General features: G+C 48.1%; 1 protein-coding gene across 3 annotated transcripts; it reads left to right on the top strand.

Moving 5' to 3' along the window:
- Positions 1-1,779: 1,779 nt before the first annotated feature.
- On the top strand, positions 1,780-16,136 carry LOC100191316 (Mitochondrial arginine transporter BAC1). Of its 3 annotated transcripts, none has more exons than NM_001136750.1 (8): positions 1,780-2,037; positions 11,180-11,269; positions 13,359-13,460; positions 13,606-13,710; positions 13,816-13,908; positions 13,984-14,184; positions 14,266-14,364; positions 14,450-14,788. In NM_001136750.1, the coding sequence occupies exons 1-8, from the start codon at positions 1,942-1,944 to the stop codon at positions 14,582-14,584; spliced, it is 921 nt and encodes a 306-aa protein (NP_001130222.1). In that variant the 5' UTR covers positions 1,780-1,941; the 3' UTR covers positions 14,585-14,788. The 3 variants fall into 3 exon arrangements, with proteins under 3 accessions (NP_001130222.1, NP_001266899.1, XP_008659643.1); NM_001279970.1 differs by having other exon boundaries at positions 1,792-2,037; positions 13,359-13,377; positions 14,450-14,814; XM_008661421.4 differs by lacking the exon at positions 1,780-2,037 and adding an exon at positions 8,867-11,103 and having other exon boundaries at positions 14,450-16,136.
- The last annotated feature ends 313 nt before the right edge of the window (positions 16,137-16,449 follow it).

The raw sequence follows: 16,449 nt of genomic DNA, 5'->3' as shown, positions 1-16,449 counted from the left end.
GAAGACCAGAGGAAGGAGTTGAAATAGACTCCAAGCCAGGTTGGCTAATTCCAACGTGGATGTAGGTGAGCATTTCAGGCTTGGTCGAACCACGAAAAACGTCTGTGTCTTTGTCCCTTGTTATGTTTCTTATTTGCTCTTCTCTGCTTATCTTTGGTATGACCTGTTTTTGAAGTGCAGGATCTTTTGAGATAAGACTACTATTCCGCAGCGATATACTCGACTTAATCTTATTCCACTGGAATCGACGCTTCGAGTAGAGTAAGAAAATTCTAGTTTTGGCTAATGTTCTTATTTGCCTATTCACCCCAAGGCGACATACATGTCCTTAGTACCGTCAAAGGATACTTCTACCCCTCCATGTTGGCGTCATTTGAAGACCCCCCTCGTCATTATCTTTCAAAGGAATTATTTGGGACTTAACGTACACGGTCGCACCGTAGACCACGTCTAAAAAGTCCCTATAGAAATTACGATTTATAGTCCCTCCTAACACCAAGACCTTCTAGCAAGGCCTCCAACACCTCCTCTTTGCCCTCTGAGGCGGTGCACCCTCGTGGATAACGAGGGGAACTAAGGAGATGTTGCCTAAGAAGTCCTCAAACTCTCCTAAGTATCTTCAGTATTTGAAGAGCCCCTTGAGCTAAAAAATTATAAATACTCCTTGGAGTCCAATGACGGACTCTGACAATCTAGCGACGTCACACAAACAACGACATCTAAAGGCCACAATGGTGCCAACGAAGTATTCACTTGTTGTCTTGCCTAAAAATACACATAATAAATATGCACGTGAAGGGCATCCAATAGACATAAGTCAAAAAACGTACTTGCTCTAGCTCCCCCAAGCGACCGCTCGCTTACAACGTTCGAGCCTAAGACCCCCCCCCCACACACACATGCGATCTGTTTTCAATGGGTTGGAGCTGGCGAGGCTAGGTTTGGTGTACACACTTCAATCTATAATGTAGCCGTTGGGCACAAGACAATCAAGGTGGTCACAACCTTCGTAGGCTAGCGTACCAAAACTACCCTAGTACACCACGAGAGCAGCAATGGTCACCAGGCCCTTGATGACGTCAAGAAGGTGTCCAATTCTACCCGCAACTAGGTGTCCGAAGAGGTCATCACCTTCAAGGTCCAGAGGCACAACATGTCGAGTCCGAAGACCCAAATGACACATTGTCATCCCTAGTTTTGAGAGTTCGAAGATCTAAATGACACAACATTTTAAGTACAAAACAAACTCACATTTAAACCCGCACACTATAGGATCCCGCAGGCACGCGGGTAAAATGTGACCGTAGGTAAAATATGCCATTTGCTATCTCTAATTTTGAGAATTTAAAGATATAAGACTACAAGTAACACAATATGCTAAATTCTAGGACCGTATTTTACTTTTTAAGGGTATATATAGTGGAGGGACACTAAAATTGTTCTCCAAGCACAAGAGACAACTAAGAGACTCTATTATATAATAGAATGTCTATAAATGTAGTTTATTAATAAATATAGAAGTAAATGTGTTTGTACAACATCAGATCGATAGAACAAACGACGAATTCATATAGAATGAAGTGAGACGTATGTTGCTGCTTGGGTTACCATCAAAAGCCATCTCTTCGTGAAGAGTCGGTGCCACGATTTTTTTGCAATTAAACAACTTAAGAGACTTTACGTTAAACATCACTATACATGCCCTAATTACAATTGCAACAGTATCATCCGATTGAATCTACTTTTTAAGCAGTAGAGGACAGAACAGAACAGGACCCGGCCCTTCCTCGTTCCTTCGTTTCTCCTCCCCGCATTTGCTGGTCGCTGTCATACGACGGCGCCGGAATTCCGGTGGGACAGGGCCATCCTCTCCGCTTGTCCCCCAGTTCTGCATTTCCCTCTTCGCAGACATTCGAGTTGGGCCTGCCGCCAGTTCTTCAGATGGCCGGAGCGGGCGACGCGGCCAAGGAGTACGTCGCCGGATCCGCCGCCGGCGTCGCTCAGGTCGTAGTCGGCCACCCGTTCGACACGGTCAAGGTATATTTCTCTCTCCTCTTCGATATTGGCTTCTTATGCTCCGCTCTCCCGCAATTTTTATCTGCGTTCTTGGTTGGTCTTGTTTCAGGCTTTCAGCCATGTTAGGTCCAAACGACGAGGTTTAATCAGCACATAGATATCCTACACTGCCTTTTTTGGAGTTCCTTTCAATTGAAATCAGAAGACCAACAGTAGGTTACAACGCAGAGTAGAAGTCCAACAGCCCCAGCCCCCGCCGGAACAGGGTACCATTCACCTTAGGGCATGTACAGTGGAGAAACACCAAAACGGTTCTCCAAGCACAGGAGACAACTAAGAGACTCTATTGTACAATGGAGTGTCTATAAACGTAGTCTATTAATAAATACAGAATTAAATGTATTTGTATAGCATCAGATCGATATAACAGACGACAAATTCGTATAGTGGGAAGTGAGGCGTCTGTTGCTACTTGGTTTACGAGCCAGAGGCGTCTCTTCACGGAGAGACGGCTCTAAGATTTTTTTGCAAATAACCCCCTTAAACACCTTAAGAGACTCCACATTAAACACCACTGTACATGCCCTTACAGCAACCAGACACTGAAACAGAAAACCGAGCCTTCGGCATCAAAACCATAAGACCGACCACGCTGTAAAGACCTACAGACTCGACCTGCGAGGGGTAAGACAGCCCCCGGGCATTGAATTAAGAAGAAGACCTTCTCACACAGGTCGAGAAAACCCCCGAACCCCTGCCCCACCCATACACAGCGGCATCAAAGCCCATGTGAGAACGACCACGACCGGGGCTGAGCCTTAGACCTGTGCTTTGGCATGGGACAGACGAGGGGATTTTTTTAACCACAGCCTGAAATTCGCTCCCACGGGGAGTCGAACCCAGGACCTGAGGAGTGCTACTCAGACCACCTAACCAACTCAGCTAGAGGTCCTTTCGCTAAAGACCTACAGACCAACCAAGCAAACTACTACACGAACTCCAACGAGGCGTTCAAAGATCTCCACCAGGTTGCCGAAACCTTCTCTTGCTCAGTCAACAAAGCATCAGAGGTCTTGCTCCAACTAGCATCATCTTCAGTGTCTCCCCTGTGAATTTTTAGACAGTGCTATGGGTTACATTGGGTAACCACAGAACCATCCTTGTCGATGCCTTGATCTTGCTCATATAAACCTTCAGCATCTCTTTTTTGTCTGCGGCGCACAGAACTATCCAATTCTGTAAAAGCCCAAGAATCCTGAAAAGCAGCATTTCCATGCTTCTCCAACCAGTATTCTGAAAACAAAGATCATTTCTAAGTTTCCATATAGACCAAAGAACAGTAGAAGTAATAATATTCAATAATCCATGTTTTTTGTTACTAAGCCTAAATTTCCCGATCTCAACTATACTTTCTCACACTTTGATCCCAACAATTTCTTAGATCAAAACCCAGCGTTGCTTAGCCACTACACAGTCAAAAAAACACATGTTGAACAGATTCCTTATCTGCACAAAACATACAACCTTCATCCTCTACCTTTCTCCTTTTGGCCAAGGCATCCCTAGCTAAAACTCTATTATGAGTTAAAGAAATGAACTCTAGGGGGGATTTAATACTCCAAATAGCAGATACATGAACTGGTTTGATCCCCTTAAGTTATTATCTTGTACAAGGATTGTGATTATTATAACCCCGAAGAGGTAAATAGCCAGATCATCTCATCTTCATTAACTAACTGAATAGCAGCTACCAGCTCCACAACCTCTAACCAGCCCTTATGTAAATCTTCATTGACATTCCTCCTAAAAGAACACTTCAAATTCACCCCATCCCAAAGCTCAGCTATAATTTGCTTTTTCATGAAGAATTCTATACAGAGGCCAAAGCTGAATAGCCAAACTAGATGAACCAAGCCAATTGTCTTCCCACAGCCTAACTTTCTTATTCCGTACATTCCTTTTATAACCCATTACCCATCCTAGTGGCCTGAGCTGGCCACATAAAACCTTTGAAAAAACTAGAAGCTCCTATTGTCTTAGATAACAAAACAATAGGATTCTCAGTTTCATACTTATTGTCTAGGAGTTCCCTCCATATCTTTTTCCTATCAGAGTTATATCTTTTCAACTACGAAGCTAAAAAGGCTGATGTTTAGATCTCTTAAGTTAGGTACGCCCAAACCACTAAAATCTTTACAGTTTACACATTGCAACTAGTTTCCAGTTTGCAAGGTGATTGTCAGAGAGGAAATTCTCTGGTCGGGTGGCGGAACGCACCCGCCCTAGATCCTAAGATGAGGAGGGGCCTAAGCGTTTTGCCTGTCTATTGGAAGGTGGAAGAACACACGAGGACACGAGAGTTTAGAGTGGTTCGGGCCGCCGGAGCGTAATACCCTACTGTGTGTTGTATTGAGTCTGTGAGCTTGAGAGCTTGTGTGAACTTGTGAGTCGATCTGAGAGTCTGCCTTGTAACGTCGTGTGCCCTCCCTTTTATAGCTCAAGGGGGGCACGTACAAGGATGCTGAGCCCCGACATGTGGGCCCAGGAGCAAAACGGAGGGAATAGATTATAGAAGTAACTAATGCGAGTACGCCTGAGCAATCTCCTGGCGCCATGATGTCCGCAGTCCACGCAGTATTGATATGCGGGCGACTGCTTCCTTGGTGACGTGCGAGTAATCACGATCGTAGTGCACGCGGCAGTACGGGCGTACCGCCTGCCAATGGAATGGACAGGCACGCCGCCTGCGGAATGGACTGGTCGCCGCCTGCCAGCGGAATGGACAGGTCTCATTAAATGCGGAGGCGGCACATCGCCTGCCAGTGGAATGGACAGGGCTCAATAAATGCCGAGGCGGCACACCGCCTGCCAGTGGAATGGACAGGCGGCGCGCCTTATCCGCAATAAATGCAGAAGCCGCGCAGCCCAGAGGCCTTACGTCAGGCTCCACCCGTTGGCTTACGTCACAGGCACCATGCCACGTGGCAGCATCGGGGCTTCGCCTGAGCGGGGAGCAGAAGCGTATACAGTAAGGTCCGGACACGTGTCGACTTCGGACCCCCGCCTGGCGTTGATTAAGGCCTGGGTATTCTTTGTCCCAGAATCCCGGGACCATGCTGTGAGTGGCCCGGACCCCACACAGAGGGGTTCGGAACCCATCCTAGAGGTCCGGTTTGTGCCCGTGGAGGTCCTGGACCTTACCCGGAGGCCCGGTCTGTATATACAAGGGTCCGACACTTTCCCATGGGGTCCGGACTCACTGTTGATACCTTGGAGTATATCATCTTCTCTGGCCACGTGGCGGCTCCGGAGCCATCCACGTGGTGGTGTCGGGTGCTGTTGCTGGCCCAGAGTAGTCGCCCGAGGCTGGGGCGAGCCATGGTCTGGTCCCACGCACAACTCCTTTACCACGCGACTAAAGATAGCCGCGTGCGTACTGCGTCTTCATACGGTAGTAAGGGGTACCCCTGTTTTAGGGTACTGACAGTGGCCCCCGGGCCCACCTCAGGGTAGGATGCGAGCCTGCAGGTGGGGCCAATAGCCTGATTGGTGGTTGGCGCGCCTCTTTCGTGTGTCTGCTGACGTTCTTGCCGTCAATCCGCCTCCGGTCACGCCAACTGCTATATTTGTCTCCGCGGCTGACTGACCCGCAGCCCCCACGCCTGGTGGTTTCGTCGGGCCACGCGCGGGGCCCCTCGATACCGCTGCGTTGGTTTAAAAAATTTCCTTATGTCTTCTATCGCGGCCCCGAGGAAGCGCACTACCGGCGCGTGCGGCGGTTCGCTTTTTCTGCACCCGGGAACCGTCATTCAAGGAGTATGACTTGTGGGCCTGGGTCCCCGTGTCATAGATTGGGCTGTTGTTCTTCGAGGCGGAGATGAAGAGGCGCGCTACCGCGGGCGGCGGTTCGCTCTTCGAGCGCGTGCGGCGGTTCGCTTTTTCCGCACCCGAAGTTCAGCGCACAATCCGTATGACTTGTGGACCCGGGCCCCCGTGTCATAGAATTGGTCGCCTGGGCGTCAGGTGCGCGTCGGTCGGGATTTCCTGTAGCGTCTCGGGGCGCGAGCGGGAGAGTCTGCCTTGAAGAGGGATTCACCCTGCGTGCTGCAGTTATGCTTTCGCATTCTCTCCCAATCGCTGCGCCATTTCGCCTTCGAGCTCTCTGCGCCCCTTTGCATTCGCGCTCTTCTGCTTTGCGCCGTCGTAGTCGCCATGGCCTCGCTAGTTCATCCCGATCGTTTCCAGTCTGAGGGGGCGCTCAACCTGGTGCGCCACCTGCTCGGATGGAGCGCGCCGGCGCCACTCCCCTCGGCGATCTCGCCGCCGGGGAGTTCGTGTTGTTCGTCTCCTACCTCTCCTGCGGGTTGGCGCTGCCGATCTCGCCTTTCTTCTTGCTGCTGTTGGAGGAGCTCGAGCTCCACCTTCAGCACCTCATGCCCCACTCCATCCTCCAGGCGGCCATCTTTGTCCACCTCTGCGAGATGTTCGTGGGTGTGGCCCCCTGCACCTCCCTCTTCCACCATTTCTTCGTGTTGGTGAAGTCTGGGAAGGCTAAGGACCACCTCGGCGCCTACTACTTCCAGACGAGGTCAGATTCAGCCGTGGCCTACATCCCCACCCTTGGCGGCGCAAGGTGGGAAAACTGGCGCGGCGACTGGGTGATCGCCAGCGCCGAGGCCAACGACTGCCTCGTATTGCCGAGCGACGGGCCAACACTCGACCGGAAGCAATGGAGGGCCAAGCCATCCCTGGCGCCGGAGTTCCTGGCCGTGCTGGACAGAATCAAGACCTTGGCAACCGGTGGTCTGACCTCCATGCATGTGGTCGGCGACTTCCTGAAGCGCCGGATCATGCCGCTGCAGAGGAGGGCGTGCCTGTGTTGCTGGTTCACCGGCTCGAACAACATCGACCGGATCCAGCGCGGGCCGGGTACCGACCTGTCCTGGGAGGAGCTGGAACTCCTGGTGAAGGGGATTATTGGTGAGTCCTTCGTCCCTGAATCCTTGATACTCCCCCAGGACACCCCTACCTGGCGCGCCAAATGTCGGAGAGAAAATTCTCCGGCCGGGTGGCGGAACGCACCTGCACTAGATCCTAAGATGAGGAGGGGCCTAAGCGTTTTGCCTGTCTATTGGAAGGTGGAAGAACACACGAGGACACGAGAGTTTAGAGTGGTTCGGGCTAGGGGTGGAAACGAGCCGAGCCGAGCTCGGCTCGGCTCGGCTCGCTGCGGCTCGTTCACGCAATGAGCTCGGCTCGGCTCGCTCATCCGGCGAGCTCGGAAAAGCGGCTCGGCTCGGCTCGCTCCAGGCTCGCGAGCCGGCTCACCGAGCCAACGAGCCCAACCATAAATTTAAATCTGTTCTCTAAATTATAATATAAAATCTTGAAAATATTTTAAATTAGTAAAATAGATATATCACTAATATAATATAGAAAATAGATTATTTTTGTATAGTAATCTCAAATAACATAAATTATTGTCTACTTTGTACTAATATTATATGCTAATTAAGATTTTATGTAACAAATTGTTGTTGGATCGAGCCACGAGCCAGCTCGCGAGCTGCACCGAGCCGAGCTGGCTCGCTCTTTTCACGAGCCACAAAAACAGGCTCGGCTCGGGCTTGTTCTGAGCGTCGAGCCGGTCCGAGCCGAGCCGAGCTGCTGCGAGCCCGAGCCAGCTCATCGAGCTCGAGCTTTTTTTCCAGCCCTAGTTCGGGCCGCCAGAGCGTAATACCCTACTCCACTGTCTGTGTGTTGTATTGAGTCTGTGAGCTTGAGAGCTTGTGTGAACTTGTGAGTCGGTCTGAGAGTCTGCCTTGTAACGTCGTGTGCCCTCCCTTTTATAGCTCAAGGGGGGCACGTACAAGGATGCTGAGCCCCGACGTGTGGGCCCAGGAGCAAAACGGAGGGAATAGATTATAGAAGTAACTAATGCGAGTACGCCTGAGCAATCTCCTGGCGCCATGATGTCCGCAGTCCACGCAGTATTGATATGCGAGCGGCTGCTTCCTTGGTGACGTGCGAGTAATCACGAGCGTAGTGCACGCGGTAGTACGGTCGTACCGCCTGCCAATGGAATGGACAGGCACGCCGCCTGCAGAATGGACTGGTCGCCGCCTGCCAGCGGAATGGACAGGTCTCATTAAATGCGGAGGCGGCACATCGCCTGCCAGTGGAATGGACAGGGCTCAATAAATGCCGAGGCGGCACACCGCCTGCCAGTGGAATGGACAGGCGGTGCGCCTTATCCGCAATAAATGCAGAAGCCGCGCAGCCCAGAGGCCTTACGTCAGGCTCCGCCCATTGGCTTACGTCACGGGCACCATGCCACGTGGCAGCATCGGGGCTTCGCCTGAGCGGGGAGCAGAAGCGTATACAGTAAGGTCCGGACACGTGTCGGCTTCGGACCCCCGCCTGGCCTTGATTAAGGCCTGGGTATTCTCTGTCCCAGAATCCCGGGACCCTGCTGTGAGTGGCCCGGACCCCACACAGAGGGGTCTGGAACCCATCCTAGGGGTCCGGTTTGTGCCTGTAGAGGTCCTGGACCTTACCCGGAGGCCCGGTCTGTATATACAGGGGTCCGACACTTTCCCATGGGGGTCCGGACTCACTGTTGATACTTTGGAGTATATCATCTTCTCTGGCCACGTGGCGGCTCCGGAGCTATCCACGTGGTGGGGTCGGGTGCTGTTGCTGACCCAGAGTAGTCGCCCGAGGCTGGGGCGAGCCATGGTCTGGTCCCACGCATAGCTCCTTTACCACGCGACTAAAGATAGCCGCGTGGGTACTGTGTCTTTATACGGTAGTAAGTGGTACCCCCTGTTTTAGGGTACTAACAGTGATACTTGTGGCTTTCTTTAGAGTCATTCCATAGGCAATTAGCCATATGTGAATTATCAGTTTTTCCCACTTGGAAAACTTAATGAAAGACAACATATAATTAGGAATACTAGCTTAACAGGTCTTGACTAACATAGCTGTAGCAGCTAGAGAGTTTACCTCTCCATCTTGCAATTTTCTTAAGAATCTTATCTACAAGAGGTTGAATATCTTCTGTAGTCAGATTGTCATGATGTAGAGGAACTCCTAGATATTTAAGAGGGAAATAACCTATAGGGGAAGAAAAAAATATGAGCCATCCTATGTGCCTCATTTGGATCTAGGTTCATAGGGACTAATTCACTTTTGTGGAAGTTGATCGTCATACCACATTAAGACACATTTAAGTTTTTTCAGAGCAGAGTCATCTGCCTTAGAGAAAAAGGATAGTGTCATTAGTATATTGTAATGATTCTATACCACCCTTAGTAACCGGGTTACTGGATCGATGGGGTCGAGGAACGGGAACGTGGTACACGGTACCGGTACGCTACTAAAACAAGGTTTTAACACTACAGGAACAAGATTATTCACATGTTCTCAGAACGGATCGACCGTTCTTGGAATGATAAACGTGGCCAAGTTCCACGTTCCCGGTTTGCCACCTTCCATAAAACCTTCCAGGAGCCCTTTCACTAATCTTTTATTTACAACTTTATCCATTATCCTACATTGCTTTACATAGCTTGGGTGGTCAACAATGCTCTTCCAGTCTTCCTTTTATATATTCCTGTGCTTGTTCAGCTACAAATCGTCGGTGAGCCTTGCTAGTCAGCTCATGCTCGCCTCTGGCCGCACTGTTCCTTCTTACTTCTTTGGTGGAAGAAGGTGCAGTTGCAATTGTATATTTGTATATGTATAGTTTGTTTCTTAGGCATATATCTGTATGATCTCACAGGTGTGTGAAGTTGCTTATATGTGGGCTCAATGTAAACTCTATTGGACCATCAAGTTTTGCTCAGTTGTTAATGTCCAGAAAGAAAATTAAGCACATCAGTAACCCACATATCAAATAACCTAGGTCTAGAAAATTTCGAGTCTTCCCTGTTCACACTGATGAATTCCCAGATTGTTCTTAAGTGATGTTTTATTTAATGCCTTGTACTTATTGGTATAAATTTCTGTAGTAGTACAGTCCTATGTATGTTGTCATGGAGGTGGGCTGGGTTGCAACTACCTTACATGGCAGCCACCTAGTTTCTCCATGGTGCACGTGCACCTAGGTTTTCAGTTTTCACCATACTGCTGCATTCACCCCTGTTTTCAAGTGTGTTATTAAGCTAACTTTGAGCTAAATTTGTATAATGTGCATGCTACGGTTAGTAGCACATTATAGCAAATGCATGTAATTCATGAAGACCTATGAAGATTTTACACTTAAGAGAGCAGTAGCAGAACCTGAAATACAAGGTCATTTTAGAGCAGGATTACGTATAGTTTAGGTTTCTTGGTCAATAAGTCAATATCTTAAATTTATGACCTTAGGAGATTGTAAGTAGTATTATCTTTAAATGGGAAATTAGATAATGTGCTTCTATGAACAGTGGTGTCTAATAACCACTTAGGTTTCAGAAGTGGTATAGGTACAAACCATTTACTAACAATTATTGGGAGCTCAGCATCTTAACACCAATAGAAGCTAATCAACCTGCAGATAATGCTAGTCTAGTAATTTGGTTACACGTTCATGGTTAATTGTTAAAACTTGATGATTGGTAAAAAGAATTATGTATACCATTTCTCCTTAAATTTATCTAGAGTATTGAGTCTTTCTCTATCAAAATTCAAAACTTAGTTTTGTTCTGGTTTATGGTTTGTCCTTATCCTAAACACTCCTCTCTGGCTATGCTGTTTGGCCTCATTTGGATGGTGTTTTACCCTCAACGAAGGATTTGCCACCAAACTAGGCATCACTTCAATTGGACCCTGATGGTCCACATTTTTAGGCGATTATGGCACTGTATGAATTGATTAAACATAAGTCCATACTTCATAGTACATTGAGAAAGTCAGCTGGAGGCAATAGTATGTGAAGTGATACTAACAAATTCTGCATCTGACTATAGATTTTGTTTGTTAGTTCTGGTTCTATTTTACAGTTACTTGGTATACCAGTGTACTGAATACACAAAACAGACAGTTCCCTGGATGAAATGATCTTCAATCTGGATGGAATATATGGTTGCCATTGATATAAACTTGGTTCGTGTGAATTTAAGCTTTCTTGTTCATAACTTTGGTCCATGTCAATTCAAGAGTTTTTTTTGCTCGCTGTTAGGTTAAACTGCAAGCTCATAATACCACGGCTCATGGAAAGGTGTACAAGAATGCCTTCCACTGCACCAGTAGGATACTGCTTGACGAAGGAGTAAGCCCCTTTCTTCTTTCATATTGCTCGGTGTCATTATCCTTTTATACTTAAAAGAAGGGATCAAAATACTGTGGCTGTTTCACCTGCAGTTAATGCTTGGCCTAGTTTTGGACCGTGATGTAGTTAAGTTTAAGAATGATATTGTGGTCACTAGATCGGTGAGGGATTGGAGATGGGTATCGATTGGCAGGAACGTCGGCCGGGGGCCTCTGCCCACGGCCGAGCAAGAGGAGGGTTTCTCGCTTCTAATTCTTGCCTACTTTATTTCTCATCCATTGATTACATAAATAGGCCAGCTGACCGCTCATATCTAGCTAGAGATCTTTATCTCCTTAAAACTCTCTTAAAAACTCTCAACAAACTACTAACTGATAACCTTCCTAGATAATCTCAACTAATCTCCTAAATAATCTCAACTAATCTTCTAATCTTATGACTCTAACTATCCTTATCTAATCCCCCTTGAAGGGCCCATGGTTGCTGGTGCCGCAGCCCCTCCGTGGGCCTCCTTACGCCCTGACACTACACCCCTCCTGGACAAGCAGCTCGTCCTCGAGCTGCAGCATGACGGGTGCTCAAAGACCGAGTCTACTTGACCCAAAACCAGACACCTAAAAGACAAGCCTTTTACAACTCGGTTTATCTTATTATTCCGAATCTGATTTTTTTGACCCCATAAGATAAGGCGGACACCCTCCGCGCATTGGACTTGCACATGTGCAGCCACCTGGATCCCATGGACGCCATCTGGACGAAAGGGAAGCACATGGACGGGCACCTGGAGTAGGTCGCAACAATAACCAGCATAGGCGCCCTCGTGGCAGCCGGTAGTGGAATGTGGTGGCGCTAAATAGTGCGCCCTTGCCGATGACGAGGGAAGTGCCTTCCCTACCGCCGCTGCCGTAGAGTTGAAGTTCGTCGCCCGCGGGACACGTACCATGCTCGCACTTGGAGATAGCGGCCTGGTGCCACTGCTGATGGCCGTTCGACAGGGTGAGGTCATGCCCCCGTGTGCCGTGGTCAACCATCACCAAGGCTGTCTCGAGCATCTGCCGGCGCATCTCCCGCACTCTCTGTCGTGCAAGGAAGCCAAGAGCAGCAACTTGTATGCCCACAGCCGCCGATGTTTGGAGCCGTGCGGACAACGCTAGCTGGTGCTGCTCATGTTGCACTGCTGCCTTGATATGCAGCAACCCATGCTCAACCTTCTGGAGCGTGGCTTGCATCTTTGCGAGATCAGCCCTTATGTTGGTCCAGAAGTCCCCCATCGATGGAGCTGGTGATTGCTGAGCCGTGGCTGCCCCCAGTGGCGTCGCCCATGGGGACGGAGACGCTGTCAACGAAGATGATGTGACGAAATTTGGCGTTGTCCCTGGAGATGGGCACGCCGGCGTCCAGGATGTGGTGACAAAATTGGCAGGCGATGCTGCCCATGGAGATGGGGATGTTGGTTGCCAGGATGGCGTGACGAAGGTGGCATGCGGCGCAGCCCATGGAGATGGGGACGTCGGTTGCCAGGACGACCTAACGAAGGTGACATGCGGCGCAGCCCATGGAGATGGGGACGCCGGCTGCCAGGATGACGCCGCGCAATTGGCAGCAGAAGCCATGGGATCAGATCGAAACCCAAGCTATTCGATACCAGATGTTATAGTCACTAGATCGGTGAGGGATTGGAGAGGGGTATCTATGGGCAGGAACGTCGGCCGGGGGCCTCTGCCCACGGCCGAGCAAGAGGAGGGTTTCTCCCTTCTAATTCTTGCCTGCTTTATTTCTCATCCATTGATTATATAAATAGGCCGGCTGATCGTCCCTATCTAGCTAGAGATCCTTATCTCCTTAAAACTCTCCTAAACACTCTCAACAAACTACTAACTGATAACCTTCCTAGATAATCTCAACTAATCTCCTAAATAATCTCAACTAATCTTCTAATCTTATCTCTAACTATCTTTATCTAATCTCTCTTGAAGGGCCCATGGTTGCTGATGCCGCAGCCCCTCCGTGGGCCTCCTTAGGCCCTGACAGATATATACTGTCATGTCAACATTTTGAAAGCTCATTGCATTGCTATTTTCCCTTGCAGATTACAGGGCTGTACAAAGGTGCGTCATCTTCATTTATTGGTATAGCTGTTGAAAGCTCCCTTTTCTTTGGCACATATTCCCAAGCCAAACAGTTATTACAGGTACTCAAATGATCTTTCCAACTAAAAGAACTAAACATATAATCGTTGAACAGTAGCTAAGTAAGCATGGAGAATTGAAGATTGCAAATCTTGAGTCAAGGCTTGACCTTAGTTTAGTATAGTTTTCTAAAGAATGTTTTTTCAGGGAAGCTATGAGGTTGGTAGGCCACATCTTCAGGTAATTATCCCTTCTGCTGCATGCAGTGGAGCTCTGATTAGCTGCATCCTCACTCCAACTGAGCTGACCAAGGTAGTGGCATTGGTGCTAAATTCCCACTTTTTTCTAATCAATATAAGGACTTATAATGCATGATTCAAGTGGCATTTAATGATGTGATGTCAAGACTTTTTCCAGTGCAGAATGCAAGTTCAAGGGAAGGATGTAATCCATGGCGCCAGGTACTCCAGCCCTCTAGATTGTGCTGTGAAAACATTGGAAAGTGAAGGGGTGAGCTCAACTGGCCTTCTACTTCTATTTAGTAGCTTCACTGTTACCAGACCAATAAGCTGTTTTGCGCTACAGGTTAAGGGTATATTCCGTGGTGGTTTGGCAACATTATTCAGAGAGGCGATCGGCAATGCTGTCTTCTTCTGCACTTATGAGTACAGTCGATACTGGATGCACAACTATTTGGATTCCTCGAGATTTTCTGGTAGCAGTCATTTCGTGGCGGCAAAAGATATTGGGATAGGGGTTGTAAGTGGTGGCGTTAGTGGAATGGCAGTAAGTATTTACAATTGCTTGAACTCCTTTGCTGTGCACATTTTGCACCCTCATTATGATAGTTGTGTTTTCTCGCTGCAGTTCTGGACAGCTACCCTACCGTTGGATGTGGCAAAAACCATAATACAGACTGATCCGGACCCTCATGTGAGCCGAAACCCCTTGCAGATTTTGAGCATGGTAATGCTCTTACTAGACCTCATAATGCCACATTTTAATTAGCTAGTTTCTTATCCTACAATGCACATGGCTTGAAATGTGACAGGTTTATAAGAGAGCTGGGTTGGGTGGCTGTTATGCTGGACTTGGACCAACTCTAGCAAGAGCATTCCCTGCCAATGCAGCAGCAATTGTTGCTTGGGAGTACAGCGCTAAGATTCTCGGTATAAAGCGAGGCTAGTATTACGGTACTGCTAATATATGAACACGGAATCACTTAGCATTTAACCCTCTTTTTGTTTGTTCTGCTCCGTTTTGGTTCATTGTCATATTTCGCCGAAATGTCATCTGATGGGCATTTGTTTGTGCCATTAGACTATAGCACTTCGTGCTTATCCCGGAATTGGACTGGAAAATACACTGAATCAAAACTTCCTTTTGGTTCATTGCACGTATGCCCCCCCCCCCCCCCCCCCCCCCCCCCCACACACACACAAAATGCTGAAAAAGAGGTGTTTGAACGTTGTACCTGTGAAATTCATGACATCTTTATGGAGTCCACATGGTCCGCTTGTATTTTTTAGTTGCAGCTTGAAAATGGTGGTGCATGTAAATTAAACAAACTAATCACAAGGTTACTTGAGTTGGTGTATGGACTCAACTGTCACCAGATGCATAAATGTATTTTAGGCCTTCCCTCTCCCCGATGAATTTTAAGTTGCGGCTGCTATTGTCCTGTTCTGCATAAATGTATTATTGCTATTCACTGCAGATCTACAAACGCCGTGTTCGTTTGAGAGAAGCTGATTCTGCCTTATTTTTTATAAGCTGTGCTGTTTAGCAGCCTAACTTTTCTTAATGATTTTTATTGTATCTGATGTGGATCAAGTGTATCTTTTTTTAAATTTCATTATAGTTCTGATTGGCCATATATAAAAAAAAACACTGCAGAATCATCGATGATTATAGGTGACTTCAACTTAATCTGCAGACCAGAAAACAGAAACAAACCAGGTGGGAATATGCAGTTGATGAGGAATTCAACTCTGCAATCAGCCAACTCGGTGTCCAGAGGGTTCCTTTGAAAGGGTAAGCATACACACGGTCTAACATGCAGCATCTTTTTCTAGAAAAGTTTGATTGGTGCTTTGTATCCCAACAATGGTCGATACGATTCCCTGGGACTAAAGCTAAAACTCTAACAAGAGATATCTCGGATCATGTACCATGAATTATCTCGGTAAAAACAAGAGTTTCAAAGCCTCAAATCTTTAAATTCGAGAATATCTGGTTATACTACGAAGGTTTTCATTCGGTCATCCAATCAGCCTGGAATCAACCGATACAACACCATGTTACAGATGCATTTGTGGGGCAGACTTATACTAGGAGGCAGCAGAGGGAGAGCCAGATCCAGACCCGGGGCAGTGAAGCCAGCAGCTCTGCTCTAGCAGATAAGTCTGCTGCAGATAATTCCTAAGTTCCAGCAGATAATTCTTAAGTTCCAGCAGATAAGGATTAGCTAAATAATAGCTTAGGTTGTTAGCTAGATAATAGCAGGGAGTTGTTAGCTAAATAATAGCTGGGTTGTTAGCTAGATAATAGCAGGGAGTTGTTAGCTAAATAATAGCAGGGAGTTGTTAAGCAAGTTTATCTCTTATCAGTTGATGCCGACCCTGGTCTATAAAGGGGAAGCAGTAGCATGTAACTAGGCATCGAAGGAAATACAATCTCCCTGTGGGGCGATTACCTCGGTCACCCTGGCCGACGGTGATCTTGCTCCTGCTTCTTCCTCTCGCTCTTCTCCACCATACGCTCTCAGGTCCCTGTCCCAGGCTGCGCTGCTCCTCTATTCGCCCTTACGCACTCCTAGAAGGCCCAGGCGTATCAATTTGGTACCGGAGCCGATCGACGCCTCGACAAAAATGTCCGGCATCGAGAACGATCAGGGGGACACCATGGCGATACACGAGAAGCTGGATCGCCTCCTAGCACAGGTGACCACAATGAACAAGAGAATGGATACCCATGACCAGCGTCTAGCGCGGGTTGAGGGTACCATCGCAGAGCCCACCGACGATGGTTTTCTGCCCAATGCGGACGCTG

The sequence above is a fragment of the Zea mays genome, chromosome 1, assembly GCF_902167145.1.
Source record: "Zea mays cultivar B73 chromosome 1, Zm-B73-REFERENCE-NAM-5.0, whole genome shotgun sequence".
NCBI lineage: Eukaryota > Viridiplantae > Streptophyta > Magnoliopsida > Poales > Poaceae > Zea > Zea mays.
Note: the sequence above shows the minus strand (reverse complement) of the source record. Positions and strands in the feature narration are given on the sequence as shown.